The following is a 26522-nucleotide window of genomic DNA, read 5'->3' as shown; positions in this document are numbered from 1 at the left end:
TTTTCTTTATCTTGCAATTTTATTATTTTCAATAATATTTAAGTCATTTCATATATTAACTACTTTAATAAATAAAAAATCAATTAAAATGTAACACGTTAGACAAAGTGATTAGGAATGATTCAAAATAAAGAACAACATTTCTCTAAATAAATAAAAAATATAAAAAATAGACCTATTATTTTATAAACTTGCTACAAGTTCATTGAAACACATTAATAGAATGTTTTCCCTCCGCATAATAAATAGCGTTTAATTTTTCAAAATAACGAATAAATAGCTTTCGAGCTGGACTTTTTTGTTTTTCTCATTCATTTGGGCCTAAGCACACCTTGTGAAGTATCATACACTGCAATTTGAGCCGTCTCTGGTTCTCAGGGCCTCATACTTTACTTAGGTGATGATTAGGCCCATTTCCCTGTAAAAACAGAATCCTGCTGAGTAAATGCTGACCCAAAGGATTTGGTTGCTAAACCCTAGAGAAGCGAGATAGAGCGTTTGCCAGCGAGTGATGAGGAAGAAACGGAGCTGAGAAACGATGGCAATGGCATCAATCGCGCTTCCAGCTTTCGCATTACTGCCTTCAACTCCGAAATTTCGCGTACGCTCTTATCGGGCTATCCCTCCTTTGTGGAAACCTTTGTGTGTGTCTGGGTTTGTGTGGCTTCCTTCTTATTCTTGTTATTTTCGGGTTGCATCTGACCCTTTTGGAATTCGAGCTAAAACTTTTGTGCTCTTATTCCATGAGCATAAAATTCCCTATTTACTTACAATCCCGAAGAGTTTGAAGTTCGAGTCTGAGCTGCGCTTTGTCACTTCTCACACATTCGAGCTCTGTTAGTTTTTGCCTTGAAGTTAAATACTGTACTCAATTCAACATTTAGTTGTTATATACATATGGATTATGTTCATAAATTTGACCGTTAGCAATGCTGGAAATTGGGGTACAGAATTTTCTAGAGAGATTTGTGGTTGATAGCATAATGGCTTTTTTCTGGGTTTCTATGACGCTAGAATGTACAAGTGAATAGTTATCTTTGAAGACTGGTACATTTGAATGTTAATGAAAAATCAAACATGGCCTGCAAATAGAGAAAGGGTAATTAGTTATACATGGAAATGCTTCAATGGCACAGCTAAATCGCTTTATAAGTTCAAATGTCTCACCACCTTTGGTATTCTTGCTGTAATTTCCGGGAAGTGTTTTTCTTTTCTGGAATAATTGCTGCACATTAGAAATTTTGAGTAACAAAGGATGCATACTGCAGTTTAAGTTCATATATTTAACTTGAACATAATGAATAATATGAGTCTTAGCTATCTTTGGTGGGCTTGTTCAGCTCATCAAGAATTTTGTTATTTTCCAGAGTTTCAGTTGCTCTTTTTTCTTGAATGGTCAGAAAAATGGTCATCATTATTATTGATCATTCATGCATGAGTTGTAAAGCAGCTGTATCCTTCCGTTCAGATCATAGTTGGCTGAAATTTCTTTTTTTGATCCTTCCAAATTGATGTTCACTTTCATATTATTATTTCTTGATCTATCAGCCAAGTGTTTGTGATTTTCCCTTTTCTCATCTATGCTGGTAGCAACACAGTCAAATTTCCATGCACACTTGACTCAGAATATACCTAACATTACGCATTGTGCAACTTAAATTAAAGGGTTGCCACCAAGTTGGTGACACCCCAAATAATAATAGGCTTTCTCTATCAGTATCATAATGGAAATTTCACATTTAAGTATGTTCAGGATCAACCCTATCAACAAAGTTGCTTGAGACTGCGTGGACATCACCAACTCTCTCCCATATGCTCTATGAAAGTGTCCATGGCAGAATTTGGTGAACCAAATAAGGTCAAGATGCAGATCGATGTCGTGAGGGAGAAGTTGTGGGAAGCTACTCCTGACTCGGTTAAAGAAATTCCATGGAAGAAAGCAGAGAAAATACTTCTTGAGCGACTGCTTCTTCTGGGACAGAACGCATTTAAATGGGCTCTTGTCATTTTCTTTATTTTTAGCTCCTTATCCGATGTCATATTTTCCATCTCAAGAAACCAAGAACTGATAATTCCATGTGGACTGTTTGTTGGCTGCTTGATGACTGACTTCTTGAAAGAGATAACAAATGAACTGTTTCGCAACTCAGAGGTGTGTTTTGCGGCCCATTCTTCTCCTTCTTTTTCCAGTCACTTTATCTGTAAATGATTTGAGTTGATATATGCTTTTGCTGAATCTGCGCATGATGCGATTGCTGCAACAGGAGAAAGGTTTGAACTGGCAGCTTGTGGGCATCGGATGCTTCTTTGTTCTTTTCAAGTTTCTCTGTGGAAGTTTAGTGTTACCAGCAAGGTTGTTTCTTTTTCATTTGGTGAACGGTGGGTTAATGCAACTTCTGTGGCTGTGGAGAAGCTTACCAGAAGAGAGATAAACGAAAGTACCACTGCTGTGAGTACATTAAAGAGCTTAATTCAGAAGCTCATATAACAAAATATTTAGGGCCTCGTTTCTATACCTACCATTTGAGTTTGAAATTATTAATCGCTTGTTCTGATATTTTTGCCTTGAGAACTGGCTTGAACCCTTGTGTTTACCAAAGCTGATACTGGCTGATGTGTTTGCACATTTATCAGCTGGGATTGTGCACTAATTTCAGAAGAAGTAAAGCATGTTACGGTACTACATTACTATGTTGTGAAATGTGTTGTGTGGATATCATTACTATAAGGCTGTCCAATCCATTTAGTTTGTCGTTCTCGCGAGGTTTGATCAATGTCGAATCAAATTTCAGTAAGATAACCGGTAGCCACTGTACTTAGTCTTGTTTAGCATCGCATAACATTAGATATTCAGTTATCTTTGGGCCTTCTCATAATTTAAACAATTTGTTTAAAGCCGTAGTCACAACAGTACAAGGTAGTATTTTCGCTTTGTATAACGTGAAATTTATTGATTATAAAGCAAAAGATGTAGAAAACAAAGAACCGATTTCTATGCTTGTTGAACTACGCATATTGCGACCAGAAGTCCCCAGCAGCAGCACCTTTACTGTACAAGGCTTTCCCAAAATATATATTTTCTTTGGCGTATGTTCATGATGATAAAACTGACATTAACACGGATTATGAACAAAACAATGAGCTCAATTTACTTCTTGCTGGTTTCTGCTATATCCAAATTGCAATGAACAACACTAGATGACCCGTTTAATTGGTTTGCTTCATTTCCTGAAAAGAGAAGGAAAGACAGCCACCCGATTATTACTTTGATTCCAGGTAGTGGGAGTCTCCTAAGCATTGGGTGAATCAAACCTGCGTTCAGCTTCTCCGGATCCGGAATGCTCTTCTCGTTGTCGTGATGATTCAAGGATTCAGATCCAAGCAACTCATGAGGAGTTATTGTGAACTGGCAATAAGCCGAACGTAACTTTTGATACATCTCTTCCATCCTCCCACACTGCTCATCTTTTTGATCCATCTCAATAAGAACCTATAAACAATCCAACTATCAGGCTTGACTGAAAGAGGGTGGGGTTTCAGAATTATCGAAATAAGTTCAATGGAAGGGGGAAAAAAAACTGTTGAGAGAGGGTCCAATTAAAATTGCTACCTCTGCAGGAATCATCTTAAAAATTGGACGAAATCTCTGCCTACAGTACTGGTGAAATAGAAGAGTGAAGATAATCAATGGAATGGTAAAACCCGAAGCCACAGGCGATCGTTTGATTCCAAAGACCCCAAGCGCGATAATTTGAGACAACACCAACGAAAAAATTGTTGTGTTGTGGGCAATAGGCCAGTACTGTCCCTCGCTTTCATATTTTGGAACATATACATTGAGAATCTGAAAAAGAGTAAACAACCTCATTTCAAATGAAGGGATCAGATCAATCTCCAGTCAAACAAACAAAAAAAGAGAATATTAAAATAGAGAAAAATAATATAATAGGAACAATATATTTTCTTGCTGGAACACATAAAACGATGGAATACCCTGCTGTACCCTATTATGATCAGTTACACACCTCAGGTGGAATCCATCGCCTGGGATTTTTATCAGACAATCAAGATTTTTTGCCCTTACTGGTATCAATTATGAAGAGTCATCACATATTTAGAGTCTTATTTGCACTAGGATGAAGCATATGTATACCTCATCCAAAAAAAAAGAGAACAAAAAACAAAGACTATTTCCTTGGCAGGTTTTATACAGAGAATGAAGGGGAATTCTTTACATACATATCCCTTCAAAATAATTCCAAATTCACACTGATTTCAATTCAAACATCTTCAAATTCTCTGCTTGGGTTTACAGAGAAATTTTTTCTTGCTGTGTAGGCACATAAAAAGCAAAAAAGCAATTTCCATTTTCATCTTCCTCTTCAAATTCCTAAACAATAACAGTGACATGAGCTGTGAAGGCTTCCTACTTCACCTTATTTATTTAGGAATTAGTAATATCCCCAATGAAATTGCATTCTTGTCACACTAGGAAAATTTGGTGAAACGGTTAACTGGTTAAGTTCTAAATTTCCTAACCTGCCAAATTAGTGTTTCCAAACAACCAATAACACCAAATTTCAAAACAAACAAACAGAGATGGTGCTTATCAATCGATCCATTGCCACAAAAGCAGATAGCAAGATCATCACTGTAAATTTACAGTGAAACTTTAATGTATTATTATTATTTTTTTTTTTTGGATAAGTAAGAAACTTTATTGAAGAGCATGAAACTAGGCAAAGCCCATGTACACAGGAGGTATACACAATGAGACACCTAATTACATTCTAGAAAGCTAAAAAAAGACAAAAACTCATTAACATTCCCTCCCTCAAGAACAATAGCAGAAAATCACTGAATAAGAGAAAACACAAAGAAATTCCAGATTTCCCCCCACTGCTCGCTCCTTATTGTTGAAACACCTATCATTCATTTCCATCCAAATGCACCACATTAAGCACAAAGGTATCAATCTCCACGCCTCAGCCAGTTGAGAGCTATTATGATGCCTATTCCAACAAGCTAATAAATCCACCACACTCTTAGGCATAACCCAACACAACCCAGCTCTACTGAAAATGCCAATCCATAACTCCCTGGCCACTTCACAATGTAAAAGTAGATGGTCAACCGATTCCCCATTCTTCTTACACATACAACACCACTCTAAAACAATCATACCACGTTTCCTTAGAATATCAACCATCAAAATCTTCCCAAGAGCAGCAGTCCAAATAAAAAAAGCCACTTTAGAAGGAACATGGACCCTCCAAATGCTCTTCCACGGAAAAGAAAGTTGCTGTTGGGCATTCAGCACCTCGTAGAAGGAGCTAACTGAAAACTTATTACTCCCCTTATGCTTCCACAGCATACGATCCCTCTCAACCCCAGCTGCCTTCACTGCACACAGAAAACTGAAGAAATCTGCAAACTCATCAAGTTCCCAGTCTTCAGCATTTCTAGTGAAACAAATGTTCCAGTGCACAGTCCCAGTGCACAGTCCCATTGTCACAACACAACACTTCTGAAACAGCAGCCTGCTGGTTTCCAGCCAAGCTGAAAACAGACGGAAAAGCAATTTTAAGAGGTCTCTCACTACAACATTCATCATGCCAAAACCGAATGCAAACACCTTCTCCAACCTTAATCTGTTTTGCGAAAAAGCTCCACCCCTTTCTAATGTATTCCCATAAACCAACACCAAAAAATCCCCTTTCCAATGATATCTCCACAACCACTTTCTTAATAATGCCTATTAAAAAAACTCAAGTTACGCACCCCTAAACCACCTCTAACAATCGGACAACACACCCTTTGCAAACTTACTAAATGAAATTTATTCTCCTCCCCCAAGCCTCCTCACAAAAAAGCTCTAAACAATTTTTCAATCCGATTTGCCACTCCCACCAGTAATGGAAATAAAGAAAGATAGTATGTAGGGAGATTGGAAAGGGTACTTTTGATGAGGGTTAATCTACCCCCTTTTTGATAAATAAATCCTCTTCCAACCCGACAAATGTTTCTCAACCTTTTCTACAACTCCATCCCAAATCTTCTTTGCTTTAAAAGACTCCCCCAGTGGAAGTCCAAGATATTTCATAGGAAGTGAAACTACTTTAAAACCCAACAAATCCGCAAGAAAGTTAATATTCCTTACTTCCCCCACCGGAACCAGTTATGACTTTCCCAAGTTCACCTTGAGACCCAAAACAGCTTCAAAACACAGTAAAACAGCCCTTAAAAAGCTTGAATCCGACTGCTTTCAGCATCACAAAAAATAAGAGTATCATCCGCAAAAAGTAACTGAGAAATTGAAGTCACCCCATTACTATTATTACACACCAAAAAACCAGCAAGAAAACCCCCACGTACAGCCGCCTCCATCATATGACTCAACCCCCTCGTCTCAACCCCCTCGAATTCTGAAAAAAACCACAAGGAACACCATTCACTAAAACTGAGAACCGGGCACTTGAAATACAATGTTTAACCCATCCACAACACCTATCCCCAGAGCCACATCTTCTAAGCATATAAAGAAGAAAATCATATCTCACATGATCGTATGCATTTTCCATATCCATCTTGCAAAGAACCCCCGGAATGCCTTCTCTCATCCGGCTATCCTCGCAACCAGAACTGAATCCAGAATTTGCCGCACCGAATGAAAGCATTTTGAGGTTTAGAAATGATTTTATCCATCACCATACTCATACGATTGGCTAGCACCTTCGAAATAATTTTATAAATCCCGCCAACTAAACTAATAGGACGGAAATCTTCCAACTCTTGAGCGCCAACAATCTTCGGGATTAAAGAAATGAAAGTAGCATTTAAAGACTTCTCAAACTTATATTCAGAATGAAAATCATAAAAAACATGCATCACTTCATCCTTCACAATATCCCAACACTCTTGAAAAAAACCCATAGAAAAACCATCCAGGCCCCGTACTTTATCTTTGCACATACCTCTAACAACCGAATGCACTACCTCTTCTTCAAATGGCCTCTCCAGCCAGCTAACAGCATCAGAATCCAGATGATCAAAAAACAACCCATCAAGCTTAGGGCGCCATTCAGCTGTCTCAGACAAGAGTTCTTCATAATACTTCACTATATGATCTTGGATCTCATCAGGTGATTGAAACACAATAGAGCTTGAGTGAAGGATGTCAATAACATTATTACACCTATGAGAATTTGCCATCTTATGAAAAAAATTAGTACATTTGTCCCCCTCCTTTAACCAAAGCACCCTTGATTCTTGCCTCCAAGAGATTTCTTCCATGAACAAGACCTTTTCAATTTCCAACACACAAGGTCTCCTCATTAACTACCCCAACCTCCAAAGCATTAAGCTCATCCCAAAGTTTATTTTTCTGCACTTCCGTATGTCTAAAGACCTCTTCATTCCACGTTTTCAAATCAACTTTAAGGGCTTTAAGTTTACTTGCCACAATAAAATTAGGAGTACCAAAAAAGGAATAAGAATTCCACCAATTTCTAATCATCTCCCCAAAACCATCCACTTCAAGCCACATATTCCCAAACTTAAAATAACATCTTCCCCAAGAATGCTACTACAATCAAGCATAACTGGGAAATGATCAGAACAAACACATGGCAACCTCTTCTGACAAAGATCCAGATAACAAGACTCCCAAGAAGAAGAGACTAAGAATCTGTCCAATCTTGACCACCCTCTACTATTAGACCAAGTAAACTCCCCCCCAACTAAAGGAAGATCCACAAGGTTCAAATCAAAAATTAACTCCGAGAAATCTTCCATAGCGCCTGACGACATAGAAGCCCCCCACCCTCTCACTAGGGAACCGAACAATATTAAAGTCACCACACAAACACCAAGGCAAGTCCTATAAAGAATACAAACCCGCCAACTCCTTCCACAAAAAACATCCATCCCCATCAACATTAGGCCCATACACTCCCGCAAAGGCCCACTTCCACCCATCTTCAATATTCTTAAAAGAAACAACCAATGAAAAATACCCAATGCAATCCTCAACCTTCTCCACCACTCTCGTATCCTACATCAACAACACACCTCTTGATGCACCCAAAGAAGGAAGAAAACACCATCCCACAAAAAAAAAGGCCCCACAAACTACGAATAATATTTCTATCAATAGAACTCAACTTTGTCTCTTGAAAACAAACAATGTCAACTTTCCAGCTACAAAGAAGGGATCTAATACGAAGCCGTTTGTTGACATTATTGATCCCTCTCACATTCCAGGAAAGTATTTTAGGCTTCATAAGAATTCCAAGACCCCCGCCCTTTCAACCTATCCCTCCCCACACTCCTCTCCTTAATATCGTAATTAATAGAGCTTTTTAAGCGTTTCAATTCCTTGTCCCTTTTCACTGCAGACTTCACAGCATTAGATCTACTAGCTTCTATAGCAACAAGAAGAGCCTTGAACTACTCTTCATACCCAACACAGGATATCCCCAAGCACTCCTGAAGAAACTCCACTTTTTTTAATACCCAATCCGAAGCCAAATTGGGGGTTGACTTAGGGGGAATGGTACACGACGGAACTGGACTGCCAATTTCACCCTCATCACCCTCTACCTCACTAACCACCAACTGTAGAGAAGCTTCCGGCAACATTAAAACAGATGAGCTATCCATATGCAGAGCATCCTCAACACCACTAAAGGAACTCCTGAAACTCCTTCAAAACCCCCAACCAACTCCAGATGATGACCCCCCTCCTCAACGAGAGACTTCTCGGAAATAGTTGGACAAAGATCCCTTGTGAGAACTCCATAATTCAAACAATTCGAAGTCACTACCTGATTAAGACCCCCCCCCCCAAACAGGATTCACATCTAATTCCCTTTCTTCTAAATCCTTTAATCGAAAAATCACTCCCTTTTCAACGTCCCAAGCCTCTAAAACCTCTTCTTCCCCCACCAGTGACAGGACCATCGTTGGAGACTAACCGGAAGACTCGCCTAAGACCATATCGAACTTGTCTGAGCAACAACCGTAGCCAACAAAACAAGTGGAGGCTCCATCGAGCTAGAAGAACCTTCCTTTTCAACATCCCAAGCCTCTATAACTTCCTCTACCACCACTGGCAACAGGACCATCTTCGGAGACTGACTAAGACTCGCCTGAGACCGACGAACATGTCTGTGCAACCACTGTAGCCATTGGAGCAAGTGGAGGCTCCGTCGAACTAGAAGGACCCTCCTGCCCCGAAAACCTGACACGGGACTTGGCCAGCCATATTTTAATTTATTATTAGAGATTCAGAAAAATTAATTACTAAAGGAAACCACAACGTATTATTAGTACATCACAATTGGCTTTTTTTTAGTTTTAATTTGAAAAAATAAGAAAAAGATAGCTCCTACAAAGTGTAATGATGCCATAAAACAGTAGCTACAAAGTCTAGAGATTTTGTCAGTGGGCCGCATGCATGCTCAATGACATCAAATTCTACATGATATAAAACTTAACAGAATTATGAGGTAGCTTTTATTTCTCCATGTCTCTGATCTCATGCACTACTATTAGAACACGAGATTCTTCGACCTCAGATGCAGAGTGATGTAATTTAAGGATTTGAAGGCACGTTTACCTTCTTCTGCCCCTTCTTTTCTTTTTTCTAGCCTCTACACTATTTCTTATTTCTCTTAATTCATCAGTGCTCTATTCTCATTGCTCAACAGTATTCTGTGCAAATAGATCTCTTGTTCACTGCTGACTCTGTACCCTAAAATAATCCTGCTAATTTTGATTTTGCATCAACCTTTTTTTCATCTGTAATTTCTCATCAACAGGCCTCGTTTGTTTTCACAGATGAAATAAGATGAGATGAGATAAGATAAAATCTTTTGAGATATGTTGAGATGAGATGAGATTAGATGAAATATGTGTTTATTTTTAGAGATGAGATGAGATAAAAAATTTTGAGATATGTTGAGATGAGATGAGATGAGATAAAATATGTGTTTGTTTTTAGAGATGAGATGAGATTAGTTTGACTTTATTATAGTTAGTAATATGATGGGACCCACAAGTACTTGTAGTACTTTTTATAATATTTTATTTATTTACCAATGCTGCAATTTTTATTTTTATTTTTCTACTTCTTTTTTTATTTTTTTTGACTACTTTCTTTGTTTATTTATTTACCAATGATGCATTTTTATTTTTATTTTGCTACTTCCTTTTTTATTAACCATTTGGTCAAAATTTTTTTTTTTTTTGCTTATTTTGTTTATTTATTTACCAATGGTGAATTTTTTTTTCTGCTTCTTTTTTTTTAACCATTTTGTCTTCTTTTTTTTTTTTGCTACTTCCTTTATTTATTTATTTACCAATGGTGTAATTTTTTTTAGATGAAAACTTGAGATCTTTTTTTTGAGATGAAAACTTGAGATAAAAATCTGAGAATAAACTTGAGATCTTTTGAGATGAAAATTTGAGATGAAAACCTGAGAAGAAACTTGAGATCTTTTGAGATGAAAACTGGTAGATCAAAATGTGTGTTTGTTTTTGTAAAACTTATGACAGTACGAAAACTTTGAGAAGTTTTCAAAGTTTTGATTTTTAGTCGCAAAAACAAACAAGACCTTAATCCACCATTTTTTCTTTGCGATTGCAGCCCCCAAGCAAAAATTTCCCTAGGCTGTCATGCATCATAGTGCTCTTCAAACCATAATTTTCACCCTTTAAACTTTCAACGAGCAAGTCCTACCCAATAATTTTACAAGGTCTTAAGATTGCAGAAGGCCTGCTACCCAATAATTTAATGATGCACTAGGATTGTAGAAGGCCTTTTTCTTATATCGTCTACCTACACAAGCTGAGGGAGATGCTAAGAACATATTGCTAGAATCCTATGACTAACTTGGGATAAGAAAGTTGGCTGGATATGTACATAACAAACAGAACTACATGAGTTTACAACTCTGTATTCACACACATTATGTAACTACAATGGAGAATGGAAGAACAAACTCTGCATTGTGGAAAAAATATGATCAATCACGAATTGAAGGACTCAGCTAAAACTAAATACATTCAAGCAGCATATACAAACAGTAATCGCAAGTAACATCATAAAAGGTAAAATACAAGATAAAGCACTCACCTGGTTTTTATACACTAGGTAGGCAAGTGAAAAGTAAATCAGCAAGAAGGGCAACATTAAGGGTGCCAAGATGGAACATGTGAAACCAAGGAATCCAAATAAGAGGACTCGTGGGACTTCTGTATGGTAGGGAAAAGAGAAAGTGCAATTGGACGAATCATCCTTGATTCTGAGTACAAATCTTTTGACTAGATTGCAGAAAAGAGCAAGAAATTGCATCGCTTCACATGACAAACTTGCCCAACCAGATGTTAAAACATAAGTCGTGAAGAAGCTAGCCTGCAACAATTTGAAAACCAAAATCACAGTAATAAGTTGATGAAAAAACTTCTACATTTCCACGAGAAGAATACAGGTTTTCCCCAATTTCTCTACTAGTTGTAATTTCCAGTTACATGGCAGGAATTTCATCTCTCTATGGCCGTCTCCACAAACAATAATTTTTTTCGCAAATGATTTTTTTCCACAGGATCATGTCTTCTAAGGGATTGCAGCTCTCTTTATTTCATGAAAATCTCATAACCAAAGAAAGGACTTAAAATAGAAAGAAAACAGATCACAAGGGATTATTTCACAAATAAAATTCACATTTGTAAAGCCTTATTCAATCACTAATTGAAAATTAATATTACTCAAAACTTGCCTCACTTCACATGACATAAAATAATATTCATGTTAGCAAAACAGAAAAACTGAATGAATGATATACTCTGCAAAGGTTAGCATAATCAGTATAGGTAAATAGCAAATTAACAACGGAATCAAAGAACGCTACCTGCCTCGGCACAGCTTTGGCAAGTTGTGCAGGTATGTCTTTTACACTAGAAAAGAAGCGCAATTGGCTAATAACAGATCCTGTAAAAACGTTGACGAAAAAAACATTCCAGATTGTGAAGTACAGGACTTTGCAGCATGCACTCCTTTTCCTCCCACTACGGGAAATAGACCCCTCCAAAGCTGAAAATAGCATCATGGTTGGTGGAACTGTATACATGGCTAAAATCAAAATCACACTTGGAAGATAACCCGTTACCAGCTGATTCATAAATTTCCTGCACCAGTCAAGGGATTAATTTACTTGCAAAAAAGTACATTTCTTACGGGGAATATATAAAACTTAGCCACTTTTCCAAAATTCAGTTCATACAGTATGATACCCCATACTATTTTTTTTTTTTTATAAGAAAGTATATTAATAAAAGAATAGGCAAAAACCAAGTTCAGTACAAAGAATGACCTAGCTACATAGGAGCAATAGAAACAAGGAAATCATGAAAATCTTGGCTATTAAGATTAACGGCAATGGCCCAAGTACAAAGGGTTCTAAAAAAGAAAGCTTTCAGCTCCTCCATCGATCTCTCTTTGTCCTCGAACGTCCGTTCGTTGCGCTCTTGCCACACACATCACATGATGCAAATTGGAATCATCTTCCATATAGCCTTGATCTGGTTGTTGCCTCTTAAATCTGTCCAGCTAGCTAGGACCGCCACTACTGTCTCAGGCATAACCCAATCCAAGTCTAGTCTACGAAAAACCTCATTTCATAACCCTCAAGCTACCTCACAGTGTAGTAGGAGATGATCCACAGATTCTCCCCCCTTCTTACACATGCAACACCAATCTACAATGATCACCCTTCATTTTTTCAAATTATCCGTTGTGACAATCTCACCTAAGGAGGCGGTCCACACAAAGAATACTGCTTTGAGAGGCGCCTTGTGTTTCCATAGCCTTTTCCATGGAAACGGAATAGAAGGCTCGTGTTAGAGACTCATAAAACAAGCTAACCAAAAACATGCCTTTCCCCATAGGTATCCACCACAATAAATCAACATGCTAGTCACTTGGTTTGGTTGAGTACAAAAGGCTGAAAAAGGCTTCAAAACTGTCAATTTCCCAATCTTAGGCCGTCCTGCTAAAATTGATGTTCCACTGGATTTGTTCCCCCCCCCCCCCCCTCCCCCAATCACCATGACTTCTGCCACTGAAACATCTTCAACACTTGCAACTCTGAAAAGTGCCGGAAATATATCCTTAAGTGCACCACTAGCACACCAAGTGTCATACCAAAATTGATCATGGCCCCCTCTCCTAAACTAAACCTAGTGTAGCAAGAAAAGACCTCCATCCTCGTCTGATATATTTCCACAATCCCATTCCATACGCCTCTCTAACTTCATCAGTGCACCATCCACCCCATAATCCCCCATACTTACTCTCAATCACCATCTTCCAAAGAGCTTCTAGTTCTTTATGATATCACCACAACCACTTACCAAGTAGCGCCCGACTAAAGATTCTCAAATTTCTATTGCCCAAACCACCATTCGAAATAGGCCTACAAACCTTCTCCCACCTGACTAGGTGAAATTTGAACTCCTCGCCTATTCCACCCCACAAGAAATCCCTTTGTAGTTTCTCGATACGAAGCGCCACACTTGCTGGAATAGGAAACAGGGACAAAAAATAGGTCAGTAGATTAGATAATGTACTCTTTATCAGGGTAATCCTACCACCTTTTGACAGGTACATTCTCTTCCATCCTACTAATTGACGCTCTACTTTCTCAATCACTGTATCCCATATAGAAGCTCCTCTCGAGGGGGCTCCCAACAGGAGGCCAAGATAAGTCATAGGGAATCTTATACCCCTGACTATTAGCCAGCTGTCTTAAACGCTGCACAACTCCAATGGGCACCATTTCTGATTTGTCCAAGTTCACTTTCAACCAGGAAGCTGCTTCAAAGCAAAGTAGAAGTGCCTTCAATACTCGAACCTAGTTTTGATCCACCTCACAGAAGATAAAGAGTATCATCTACAAACAATAAATGAGAAATGTTAATAAGTCTTTCACCCGGGGATCCAATCGAGTAACCAATCACACACCTATTTGCAACCAGGACAAAGATCATTCTAATCAACGCCTCCATCACGATGACAAAAAGTAAAGGGGAAAACAGATCTCCTTGTCTTAAACCTCTTGTGCTATTGAAAAATCAAGTTGGTCTGCCATTTATTAGCACTGAAAAATCTCACTGTAGAAATACACCAACGGATCCATGATCGCCACTTCTCCCAAAACCACACCTCCCTAGAATATCAAGAAGGAAATCCCAGTTAACATGGTCATACGCCTTCTCCATGTCTAACTTGCATATAATCCCTGCATTGTTAACTTTCAGTCTACTATCCAGACATTCATTAGCAATAAGAATTACTTCTAAAATCTGTCTATCCTTTACAAAAGCATTTTGAGGCTTTGAGATTATCTTTCCCACGACCTCACCAAGGAGATTTACGAGTACCTTGGAAAGGATCTTATAAACCCCATTTACCAGGCTAATGGGTCGAAATTCCTTAATATCCTCGGCCCCAACCCTCTTAGGTATCAATGCACGAAAAGTGGCATTTAAGTTTTTCTCAAACTTTCAAACCGAATAAAACTCCTGGAACGCCTTCATAAGATCATCCTTTACTACATTCCAACAAGTTTGGAAAAAACCCATAGAGAACCCATCAGGACCCGGAGCCTTGTCTTTAGCCATTTTCCTTACCACTTCAAACACCTCCACCTCCTCAAATGGCCTCTCCAAACGATTGACATCCATAGGGCCAATGGAGTCAAAAGCTAGCCCCTCTGGCTTAGGCCTCCAACCCTCTTGTTCAAAAAGAAGCTGTTAAAAAAAACCAACTACATGATTGTTAATCACCTACTCATCCTTACATTCTACCCCATCAATCTTAAGCATCTTAGTATTGTTGGATCTTCTATGGGAATTGGCTATCCTGTGGAAAAACAACCCGGATTGGTTAGCAAAAACTAAAAAACTCATCTTATCTCATCTCAATTCATCATTACAACTTTTTCAATTCCCAATACAAAATATAATAAATAACTTTACTTTTTCAAATCTCAATATAAAATTAATATTACAAAATTATATTATAACAATATTTTATTCATTACTATTTAAAACATCTCATCTCATCTGTGTAACCAAACGGGGCCTAATGTTTCGATCACCTTCCTTCAACCATAACACTCTAGACTTCTATCTCCAAGACGTCTCTTCAAATAGGATGATCCTCTCAAGATCTACTTCCATCACTAGTTTTTGAGCTAATTCCTCCTGATTTAAAGGCTTTGATTCTTGTAACCTTTCTAGCTCCTGGACCTCCCTTAGCTTGCTTTTCTTGTGTTCCCCAATGTTTCCAAAAGACTGCATATTCCAAAGCTTTAGATCTTTTTTTAGAGCCTTCAATTTTCCCACTAAAATTTAACTAGGAGTACCCTGTATCTGGTAAGATGACCACCATTGTCTGACCCTATCCACAAAACCTTCTGATTTCAGCCACATGTTTTCGAACTTAAAGTACCGACGCCTTCTTTGAATCCCCCCAAAATCCAACATTATGGGCCAGAAGTCCGAACACAACCTCAACAATCTCTTTTGCCAAACCTCCGGATAATGAATTTCCCATTCCACGGAAATTAAGAATCTATCCAATCGAGACGACGTCTGATTATTAGCCCACATGCATGACCCCCCCCCTTTGGCCAATGGTAAATCCACTAGGTTCACCTCAAAAATGCATTCTAAAAAATCGGACATTGCTGGGCGCATTCTTTTATTTCCATAACACTCGCTAGGGTATCTTGTTACATTAAAATCTCCTCCAATGCACCACGGAAGATCCTACCAACCGTGTACCCCAGCTACCTCATCCCACAATAATCTTCTATCATTATCTGAGTTAGGGCCATAGACACCTACAAAAGCGCACAAAAAGCTATCTGACACACCCCTAAAAGAGCATGCCACCAAAAACAACCCTATGAACTCCTCCCTTTTTTCCACCACCCGTTGGTCCCACATCACCAACACTCCACCTGAGGCCCCGTAAGCTGTCAAATACACCCAATCCACATGTACACAGCTCCATAAGCTTCGTATTATTTTTGTAGAAATAACTTTCAATTTCATCTCCTGTAAACAAACAATGTCCACCTTCCACCCACGCAGTAAGTTTCTTATTTGAAGATGCTTACCGGCATCATTTAGCCCGTGAACATTCCATGACAAAATTTTTGATTTCATTAATTGGAAAATGCCAGCCCCTTCGCTTTAGACTTATCCCTACTAGAGCTACCTTCCGAATTCATAGACCAGGTTAGCCTCTTAAGTTCACGCTGTTTCTTAGAATCAGTTTTCCTTTCTTGTTGATGACCCACTTCAATGGCTGTGATTAACGCCATAAATTGCCCCTCATATCCCATACTAAGTGAGTATAAGTGGTGTATGGGACCCCATATTGCTTGGAAGGGAGAAATTCTTGCTCTTTATAATGATTCCAAGGAACTTCAATCATACCATTGACTAGTCCCATAGAGTATGGGCCTATATGTGACTTGGGTCTCCCTTGGAGCATTACAAATGGTATCAGAGCCAATCCCAACAAGAAATGTGGAATTTGAAGCATGCCACCTATGATGGAATGAACCCCAACAAGAACGTCCAAAATTTAAAGGGGAGAGATTGTAATATCCCATATTGAGTAAGTATTAAGTGGTGTATAGGATCCCACAATGCTCGGGAGGGAGTTCTTGCTCTTTATAATAATTCCAAGAGGCACCAATTGTACCATTGACCATGCTTTTGGAGTATAAACCCAAATGTGGCTTGGGGCTCTCGCATAGAGCACTACATAAATGCCACCAACCGTACCTTTTGAATCAATGGCTTTTCAATTATTTCATACGCATAGCCGCTACTCTAGATCATATCAAGGTAAAAAAAAACTATAGAAATTTAATAATTCAAGAAAAAGAATTATGAGCAAGAAGTGCGTCAAGGGGATGAATGGTTATTAACTTCATCAAATTTCTTCACAATTCTCACAAAAGCCATTACATGACAAGATCTGTGAAATCCTGATGGAAATAAGTTGGACAGCTATTTAGCAATTTTATTCGTATGTCTAAGTATGATAAGAAACTGGACTGAGAAATATAAAATGTCATTATCATACTAAACCATCAATGCTAGGTTATCTTTCAAAGCTACCACTAAACTTGCATTTGCCCATGGCAAATTATGGTTCATTGGCTATATGCTAATGCATTAAAAATTAACATTACTCGGTTAGGAACATGGATATTCTATCATAAATCTATATGCTAGTGTATGTTGTGTATCTTCAACTTTTCCAAAAGAAAAGCCCTGTAATCTTACATCTCCAGTTCATAAAGTGAATGTGTTTATTAACACTTCTTATCCACACAACACCAAAAAATGAAACATTCAAACGAATTCTAAGGATAACAAATAAACACAGAGCTATCATCATCACAATGTTTACCCCTTTTCTGAGTTTTCGCAATATATACTTACTTCTTTAAAAGTCCCCTCAAAAATGGAAATGTTTGTTGTAGCTGATCTAGCTGAGTCAAGCCTTGTACAAATGTTACGGGAATAAGAAACACCAGCACAAAGGCAATGGCAGCCACAAGAGTTCCTATCTGTCGGATCCAAAGTTGTCTATATGGTATACAAAGGTTTGACCAATAAACATCATGTGGTTCTGGTGCCAAGACTGACACCCATAACATGGGATTTGAAGATTGAAGAACCTCTGCAGCAGTAACAGCACCATAGCGAGTCTTGAAGAAAACAACAGCAGCAGCACACTCCTGTATGGAAGACCAACATGCTTTACGCTACTAGCGACAATATGTAAACCTTAACGATAAATGAAAATGTAACAGGTAAAGAAGTCATAGTACAACAAGAGAGAGAGAGAGAGAGAGAATAGGAAGAAGAATGGCATATTTTGAAACTGGTACCATGACTAAATTGCAATGAGTTTAAAGCAAACGGAGATGTCATACAAATCCAGTTTCAAGTATACCACCACAAACCATGTCTGCAAGTCAAACCTAGACAAACTAGATAACACTATATCTTAATGATTTCTAATGTTTAAGCAAACAATTTCATCACACTTCATCTACACCATCCCGTCACTCTCCCACACCCACAAATGCATGTACAACAAGCATTACTTTGATCCCAAACCATATAACTTGTTGAGTGAAGAACACGTAATAATGCATTGTGACACTATATATGAAAGGTAGACGAACAAAAGGGAAAATATATTAACCTGATGAAGATCCGACAAAAGCAAGATCCTCCAGGAAGATCTAGATAAAATCTTACCCTAAAGGATTTATTTGTAGGTGAGGTGGTGGCTTAAAAGTTAAAAGGATCCAAACCTAAAAGATTTATTTGCAAGTGAAGTAGCACAGCTTAAAACAATCAAAGTTCCCACAGTTTACATCAGAGCACTCTTTGACAGATTATGAGAATCAAACATCAACTTTCTTATTTCCACTTTTCAATTGGATATGTTATGAAGACACAAAATCAAATCTATAAACCATTTTTCAATAAGTGAGTTCATTTTTTTAGAAGGCACAGGAACAATCCAAGCACACATCTTAAATAAGAAAAAGAAAATAATCAAAACTAAACATTATCGTAGCAAATCACCATATCATGGTGCAACATATGAAAGACAAGTAGAATCAGAATTTTAGAAGGGGGAAAGAATTTTCTTTTTTCTTTAAAAAAAAAGAATGACTTGGCAAATACAATTCCTTCCAAGTGTCCAAAAGCAGTCAGACTGAATTACTAAATCATTTCCAAGAAAAAAAGAAAGACATGGAAGCAACTTTTCACATATTTAGACGAGACGTTTTTCTCTGTTAAAAATCACATATTGCAACTATTCTGAAAAATTGACCAAACCAAAAGTATTTGTATATCTTGGAAAAGCTAGACAGGCAATTAGAGAAGCTTAAATTGCAACATTGGACATTCCATGCTTTAAAAAATAAAATAACCAAATTATAACAATCCAAGGAAAGTTCAATCCACACTTGGACCTAATACTCCAAAAGAACTAATCAATTAGAAATTGGAGCTACTTGAAGCTTATAGCAACAACATCTCCATACCAGGTGATGTGAGAACTCATTCACCACCCACTCACATCAAATCCAGGGTATTAAAATTCCCCCTTAAATCTATGACATCCTCGTTAAGCCATTTAATTGTAAGTAGCACAGCCCAAATCCCATAATTTGGCTAAGTTGGCTCTCATACCATTTTAAGGACTCGAAGAAAGCTCGAGCTGCACATAGGTTTATAATCCAAAAGAACTAATGAATGTTAGAGTTCTTTGCAATCATTATAAATCGCAAGAGCTTCTCCATCACACTTAATGTGGGATCTAATTCATGATTCTTTCATACTAAATCCAGAGCTTACAAAGATGGAGAGAATAAGTCAAACATGAATTACTTGCATGTGCATAAATACCAAAACAGACAGAATTCAAATACTTTTTTTTTTTTTTTGATAAGTTGAATTCAAATACTAAAATCAGTTCATGCCAAGATTTGACCTTTCTTATAGTAGCCAAATCAAAATCACCAGAGCCAGTTTTCCCGCTAACATTATCCGTCTCATGAGAAACTATCTCCAAAGAGTTTGTAGCTCCTCCACAAAGACCTCGTTGCATAAAACTTGGCTGGCAATTCTGTTCATGAGCAGACGCCTTAAAAATCATGTACATTTTCTCTGCGTCGGTCTGCAAATATTGAACAGATCTTAGAGGTCCAAAAAAACAAGACAATAAGGCACTCAAAAACATTTTTTATTTCACAGCAGTCAACTAACTTTAACTCAAAACAACAATGCAGCAAATGCCCCTCTTTGACCATCATAGTGAAAATGTCATACAAAACCTCAAATACAAATTTTAGTTGCATACCAATAGAGAGCCATATCGAAACGTCTAAATTAAGCATACTGCTACTGATGCCTTATTAGAAAAGAGAAGCTGGCAGGAATTAACCGCACAACATGCGAAGTTAAGAAAATCAGTGGCAATGATCTGATGCAATAATTCAAGTACCGATCAATAGTATTGCCCAGATAAACTAGAATAGTCAACTAATGCATGAGGACGCATTATTCACTTCAATCACAGAGTAACATCCATTCTTCATTTGGTGCTAAAAAAAGGCCAGTCCAAATCACAACACTAATCATGTCCACATGATACTATGACTCATGATATCGTGGAATTTCTTATGGTATAGAATGGCTCATTAATTATGAATCATAGCAAAACATTAACCGAAATCATCAGCACTCTCATACTGAAAGAAAGATGTGTTGCTTGATTACTAAAAAAATAGGTAGTAGACTCCCTTGGATTTGCAAATTGGTTTTCCGAAAATAATGATAAAAAGGGGATATTCCATCCAAAAAGCATCAACTATGCTGACTGATAAATGAGTGCTTGGGGGGAAAAAATAAATAAATAAAATTGGGCATTCCAATTTCTATTTTTTTTTATAAGAAAAACATGTGCGCGCATTCACCTTAAACAATATAAGAGTTTGAGACTCAAGCATATGATATACAGATGTTAGCATGGCAACCAAAATGAAGATTTAATAAGCCAGGAGGAAATCAATTCACGGACATGCAAATCTAACATATTAAAAGAAGTGGGTCTATGTGTGCCTGGTTATAAATAATCAATTGCTCATTTACCATCAGTTTCTGTACTCTACCACACCGATACACTATTTGGTGTGACAAATAGCTTGATGAATGATACTTTGTAAAAAATTTATTCACTGTTTCACTGTATGTTTCCTGTGAGCACTGGGGGATAGAACGAACAAGAACCGAAAAATGACTTGGATTTGGAGGAGCTCCAGTGATATGTTTTAGTCTCATCTTAGCGATGCTCTTGTACTCCTATAATACATATAGAAGAAAGTTAGTAGAACCTTGAACAAAAGATAAGCTATACAAAGTAGATGCTACAGAAGAATTAAATCCTTACAAAGTAAAGGAGAATGCAAGCAGAACAGGTTATAATGTATAATGTGAGACAATGAGTCCAAAGCCTGAAAAAAAGGGGAAAAAAGAGAGAAATCAATTTACAGCAGTCTTACAACAAAAACTAATGATTTCGATAACAAAGGTGATTAAATATGGGACAACTGAAAAGCGGTAATTAATACCAGATCAAGGTTATAAACTGCTTGAGTAGATTTCTACTCGAACAAATTAAAAAAGGAAGAGACGGCATTTTCCTTTTGGAGCATTGTATACATGCCTAATAGGTAAGCATCTAAACAAATGTTAAAAAGAAAAAATAGAGCAGATGGTTCTTTAATATAACAAAGATCTGGGATGAACATGAGTATAGAAATATTCATGAATGGCGGTGAAAACTTGTTTTAGAGGTTTTAATAGACTAATAAGTGGTGAGACCCATTGAGAATATGTTTAAATGTGAGTTTTTTATAGTTTTTATGGAGAAAATGATTTACAATTTTGTTTTAGAAAGACTAAAACCAAAAATCCAAATCCAGCACCGGCCACCATGGGACAGCCCAAATCGGCTCTCATGGTGGCTACCACCATGGGGTGGCCGTTCTTACTCTTTTTTGTTTTAATCAAAAATATTATTAAGGAGGTGGCTTTTTGGGAATAAAGTCTTTAGATGTCAAAACCCCCCCTCTAAACCATCAACAGAAAATATCTCATACCACTTTGAACCTTCTTTAACATTCGCAATAGTAAAAACTTCCAGCGACTCTAAAGGGATTCGCTTGTGATGCATTTCTTGCCCATGATAATTCACAGGAAGTAATAGAAAAAAGCAGATGACGACAGCAACGGAAAAGATTCTAATGCTGCAGAAAATTAATTAGCATTAGTAAGTTTCAATTGAAAAACAAGCAGTTTCTACAAACATGGAAATGAGACTGAAAGTAAACCATAGATGCATAAAAATAGAGACCAATTTCAGAGCGTGTAATTTGAAATATAAGTACAAAGCCTATTGCTTAAAGGATCTATGGCATGTATTTATAAGGAAAGATTGTTACAAAATAATTGAATTATGAGAATGGGCATTTAACAAGAGGAATTCAATAAACAAAAACAACATCTAAAATTTATATCATTAGATACATAGATTATGATATGTTGTAAATAAAACCCTGTGAACACGACATCCACCAAGTGCAAGTCGCATTCCAAGTGTGCTTAGCCCTCATTTGTTTTCGCATATAAGATGAGATGAGATGAGTTAAAATAAAAGTTGAAAATTGAATAAAATATTGTTAGAATATTTTTTTAATATTATTTTTGTTTTAAGATTTGAAAATTTTGAATTATTTATTTTATTTTGTGTGGAAATTCGGAAAAGTTGTAATGCTTAGATGAGATGAGATGAGATAAGAAGTTTTGTAAAAGTGAACGAGGCCTTAGACTGTCTACTACAGTAGACTTCCCCAATTTATTATAAAAGAGAAGACATGCACCAAATATTTAGCAGGCCCTTGGTCTCAGCTTCATCATCTGGATAAGGAGCACAAAACCACATATAAATTATTAATATGTGCAGCATGCAACTTAATTGACCTAGAAACCTCATCCATCTCTAACAAGTAAAGATACTTATATTATAGACAGTTCCTTTTACTTTTCAATTTTACTTACCAAAAATATTATAGACAAGTAAAAATGAATTGATACAATGGTAACGTGTTTACAAAAAGTGAAAGAAAGTTGATCTTATGCAAAAAGCTTCACAACAAAAAGAGAGATGAAAAGAACAGAATAACAATAATCCACAAATCAAACCATCAACCAAAACCAACTATAACCATCTTTCCAAGACATCCACTGTCAGAAATTCGTACGATCTCGTTACATTTTTCACCAAACATATAATAAAGCACAAATTATCACCTTTGATTGTCAACAAGTTTTGGGCAGTAGCTAATCACCTGAAAACAACCATCCTGAGAAACACCGCGGCATCCATGCCACCAATGGCCAATATTTCCTCTTCAGTTGTTTCCCATGCTTTCACTATCCAACTAGGAGAAGGAACAAACCTCTCAAAGCTGAAAGGATCACTACGTTTTGAGCACACTGACACAAGCCTTCGTCCAAAGTACACGCCAACATTGCTTGGTTGTTTTCTCAATACGGAATAAAGTGATAAAAGAACAACGCATACGCCTATATTAATTCCTGCAGAAGTTAAAAGCGCAGAAATGTCCATCTCCGTTCAATATGTCAGTAAGCTTCAAGCGTCCTATCACTTGAGGAGAGGAACATAGGATGTCAACATTATTTCCATGGGCAGAAAGCATGCAGTTGTCTTCACTTCAGTGGAAAAGCAGCTTTACTTGACTCTGGTTTCTGAGCTGCAAAACTTACATATCAGTCTTTATTTTCTTCTTGGTGAAAAACTTAACATATCTTGAATTATGTGCAATGTACATATATTGGACTCAGGTCAGTTTCTCACTTGAGCATATAATAATGTTGAAGCATGTGCAAAAGGAAAGAATTAACTTCACTTCAACCTCAAGAATAAGGAACAAGATACCAAAGCAGAGCATAAGTTTTTTAAGTAATCAAAAAATTTTATTAAAAAGGCATAAAAAACATAGCCCAAATACACAGAAAGTATACAAGAGAACAACCTAACTCGAAATAAGAAAAGGCAGCAAGAAAATCATGAACCTCAGCCCATTAAAATCTAGAGAAGATGCATAAATAAACAGGGTATTGAAAACAAAAGTTTTAAGCTCCTCCATCTTCCACTCACGATCTTCAAGATTCTCACATCATTCGTTTCTTTCCAAATAAACCACACCATATAGATATAGGCCATCCATCATTGCCTGCAATTTATGCGCTACCATGGAACCTTCTCCATTTGAAAAAAAGGCCTATTCGTCTTATTGGCATAACCCAAGGCCAAGCCACACCAACTCGACAGAAAAGAAGTCTTTCCACAGGGCATTGTCCAACGATGGAATAAAAGGCGGCCTATAGAAGCATTGCTCTTTCTACACATAAGAGTACCAATTTATTACAAGGATATTAGAATTCTGTAGTCTATACATGGTCAGTATCTTCATCAATGAGGCTGTCCAAGAAAAAAATAAATAAAAAAAATTGCTCTCAAAGGCGTCACAGTCAACCAAATACTCTTCTTCCATGGGAAACGGCTACAATCCTTAGGTATAAGGGCCGTACAGAAAGATCTAACAGAAAACTTCCCTTTCATGGAAGACTCCCAAAAAATCGTATCTACACCTCCAAGACAATCTAGTAAAGTACAAGAGCTGAAGATTTTAAGAAAGTATCAACCTCCTCATCATGAGCCGCTCTGAAAAAATAAACATTCAACTAAGGGGAGCCACTTACAAACTCTAATAAATCAACAATTTGAAGCCTTCACCACATGTGCAATACCATACATCTTTGAGAAAGCTTCCTTGAGTACCTTGTTACCACGCCACAAGTCTTGTCAGGATCTAGTTCTAGAGCTATCAAACACCTTGAGTCTAGTATGACAAGAAAAAATCCCATCCTTCTCTCCTGATCGTTTTTCCATAACCCACCCCAAACACAATCAATTTAGAATCCACTACAGCTTTCCACAGGGCCTTCCCCCACCATTGGTAATGCCAAAACCACTACCCTATAAGTGCAAAATTGAACAAAAGCACGCTTTGAACTCACAAATCTCCTTCAAAAATATGAAAGTACATCTTGGCCCAGTTTACTTAGTAAAAGTTGGACTCTTCACCTAGCCCGATTCATAAAAAGTCACATTGTAGCTTATATATTCAATTAGCAATGCTAGTGTGAAAGCGAAGAAATTACAGAAAAGATAAAGCCGAATTAGGTCACTTGATCAAGGTGATCCTACCACCTTTAGACAAATACATCATCTAATAATCAGCCAATTGACATTCACTTTTCTCTATTGATATCCTGAAAAGACAAAAGCGAACCTGTAAAGAGGCTCCGAAACAGAGGCCAAGATATTTCACAGACAGATAAAACCTTGCACCCCAATATGGTAGCCAAACTTCCCACACACCACCTACTCTTTATAATATTCCAATGGGGCTCCAATAGTATCATTGACTAGTCCTTTTGGAGTACATGCCATGTGGCTTTAGCCTTCCACTTTCAACCTAGAAACAGATCCAAAGCATATAAGAAAGGCCATCAAAATACAGAGGTGGCCGTTTGCCCCCAAAAATATCCGAGTATTATCAGCAAATAAAAGATGGGAAATGTTAGCGCACCAAGATTACTAGCTCCCATATAGAAGCTTGAGAGAGAACCTCCATCAACAATAGCTGATAACATTTTTTTAAAACCTTCCTAAAAATAACAAAAGATAACATAAGCAAACGAATCACCTTGTCTCAAACCATGATACAGTGCACATCAAAGATCATCATTTCTCCCAAAACCTGCATCCCAAAAGCAAAGAATAAATGAACTCCCACTTAACATGATCATAGGCCTTCTCAATATTTAATTTGCAAAGGACTCCTGACTCACTTGAGCTGAGCCTACTATTCAGACAATCAAAGAAAAATAAACACCGAATCTAACTTTATTTTTTCACATTTGGCAAACGAATTTTGTGCCTCGGGATGAAAGTCGCACAAGAGTATAAATAGCAGGATTACTAATGTCAATGATCCCAATAATGTTTTCTAAACATAGCAAAAATAATATACGAACATTTCGCTTTGGGGCTAACCTACACAACATATGGCTTTTTTATACAGTAGTTTTATTATGAAGCATGATTTTTATCATTCCATCATCCATAATCAAAAGACTGCACATACAATCTTTTTTTCCTGAGTCCGCATATTACAACTTAGCCCATGCAATAATCTAGGAGAAAGGAAACCTAGAATCGTGAGGTGAAAGTATAATGCAAGCAACCCTTAAACATTATCGACGCAATAAATTTAAACAAACAATATGTACACGTACATAGGAAAAAGTGGGAATTGAGCAAAAAGTTTAAGAAACAAGTCGAAAACAGAAAACCTTCGGGTCTTTGATTGAAAAAGACGAACAATAACTCGTCAGTTATGCGAGCAATTCCGAGCGATCGAATTCCCGAAAGGTAAAAACTATGAGTGCACCAAACGGTCTTCAAAGAAGCATAAAAGAACCGAAGAAATAAAGACTGTGAAGTGTGAAAGCGTCAAAACTTGTACGCCACTGCGGCTTTTCACTTCGACTTCACAACAACAAAAATCTGGATTTGATATGACTGGGAGGGAAGGAAATCCGAAACCCAGGGTCCTAGATCATCGAAGGGAGAGGAACAAATGGGAAGTTAAAAAAGCCGCTGATGCTCGGAAGAAACACGCAAAGGGCAATGCAAATGCCTGAGTGTTTTTCAAGAGAATTGAGGAAAAAAAAAAAAAATCCGCAAGTCCAGG

General features: G+C 37.4%; 2 protein-coding genes across 9 annotated transcripts; one reads left to right on the top strand and one right to left on the bottom strand.

The window, feature by feature from the left end:
- The first annotated feature begins 430 nt into the window (after nt 1–430).
- LOC122274327 lies at nt 431–2683 on the top strand. 2 transcript variants are annotated; one of them, XM_043083373.1, is made up of 3 exons: nt 431–601; nt 1754–2152; nt 2265–2683. In XM_043083373.1, the coding sequence occupies exons 1-3, from the start codon at nt 539–541 to the stop codon at nt 2430–2432; spliced, it is 630 nt and encodes a 209-aa protein (XP_042939307.1). In that variant the 5' UTR covers nt 431–538; the 3' UTR covers nt 2433–2683. The 2 variants fall into 2 exon arrangements, with proteins under 2 accessions (XP_042939307.1, XP_042939306.1); XM_043083372.1 differs by having other exon boundaries at nt 432–601; nt 1745–2152.
- Nucleotides 2684–2923: 240 nt separating this feature from the next.
- On the bottom strand, nt 2924–26522 carry LOC122274325 (CSC1-like protein RXW8). 7 transcript variants are annotated; one of them, XM_043083369.1, is made up of 14 exons: nt 26122–26517; nt 25473–25526; nt 25056–25241; nt 23025–23450; nt 21777–21923; nt 21065–21128; nt 20767–20976; nt 19607–19792; nt 17530–17828; nt 11913–12189; nt 11138–11416; nt 3611–3844; nt 3313–3490; nt 2924–3228 (listed from the first exon to the last, which is right to left on the bottom strand). In XM_043083369.1, exons 4-14 carry the CDS (start codon nt 23303–23305, stop codon nt 3149–3151), a joined length of 2235 nt encoding a protein of 744 aa, XP_042939303.1. In that variant the 5' UTR covers nt 23306–23450; nt 25056–25241; nt 25473–25526; nt 26122–26517; the 3' UTR covers nt 2924–3148. The 7 variants fall into 7 exon arrangements, with proteins under 7 accessions (XP_042939303.1, XP_042939299.1, XP_042939300.1 ...); XM_043083365.1 differs by having other exon boundaries at nt 2924–3490; nt 26122–26520; XM_043083366.1 differs by having other exon boundaries at nt 2924–3490; nt 23025–23445; nt 26122–26520.

Source organism: Carya illinoinensis, chromosome 8 (genome assembly GCF_018687715.1).
Source record: "Carya illinoinensis cultivar Pawnee chromosome 8, C.illinoinensisPawnee_v1, whole genome shotgun sequence".
Lineage (NCBI taxonomy): Eukaryota > Viridiplantae > Streptophyta > Magnoliopsida > Fagales > Juglandaceae > Carya > Carya illinoinensis.
This window is presented reverse-complemented; position numbering and strand designations above follow the sequence as displayed.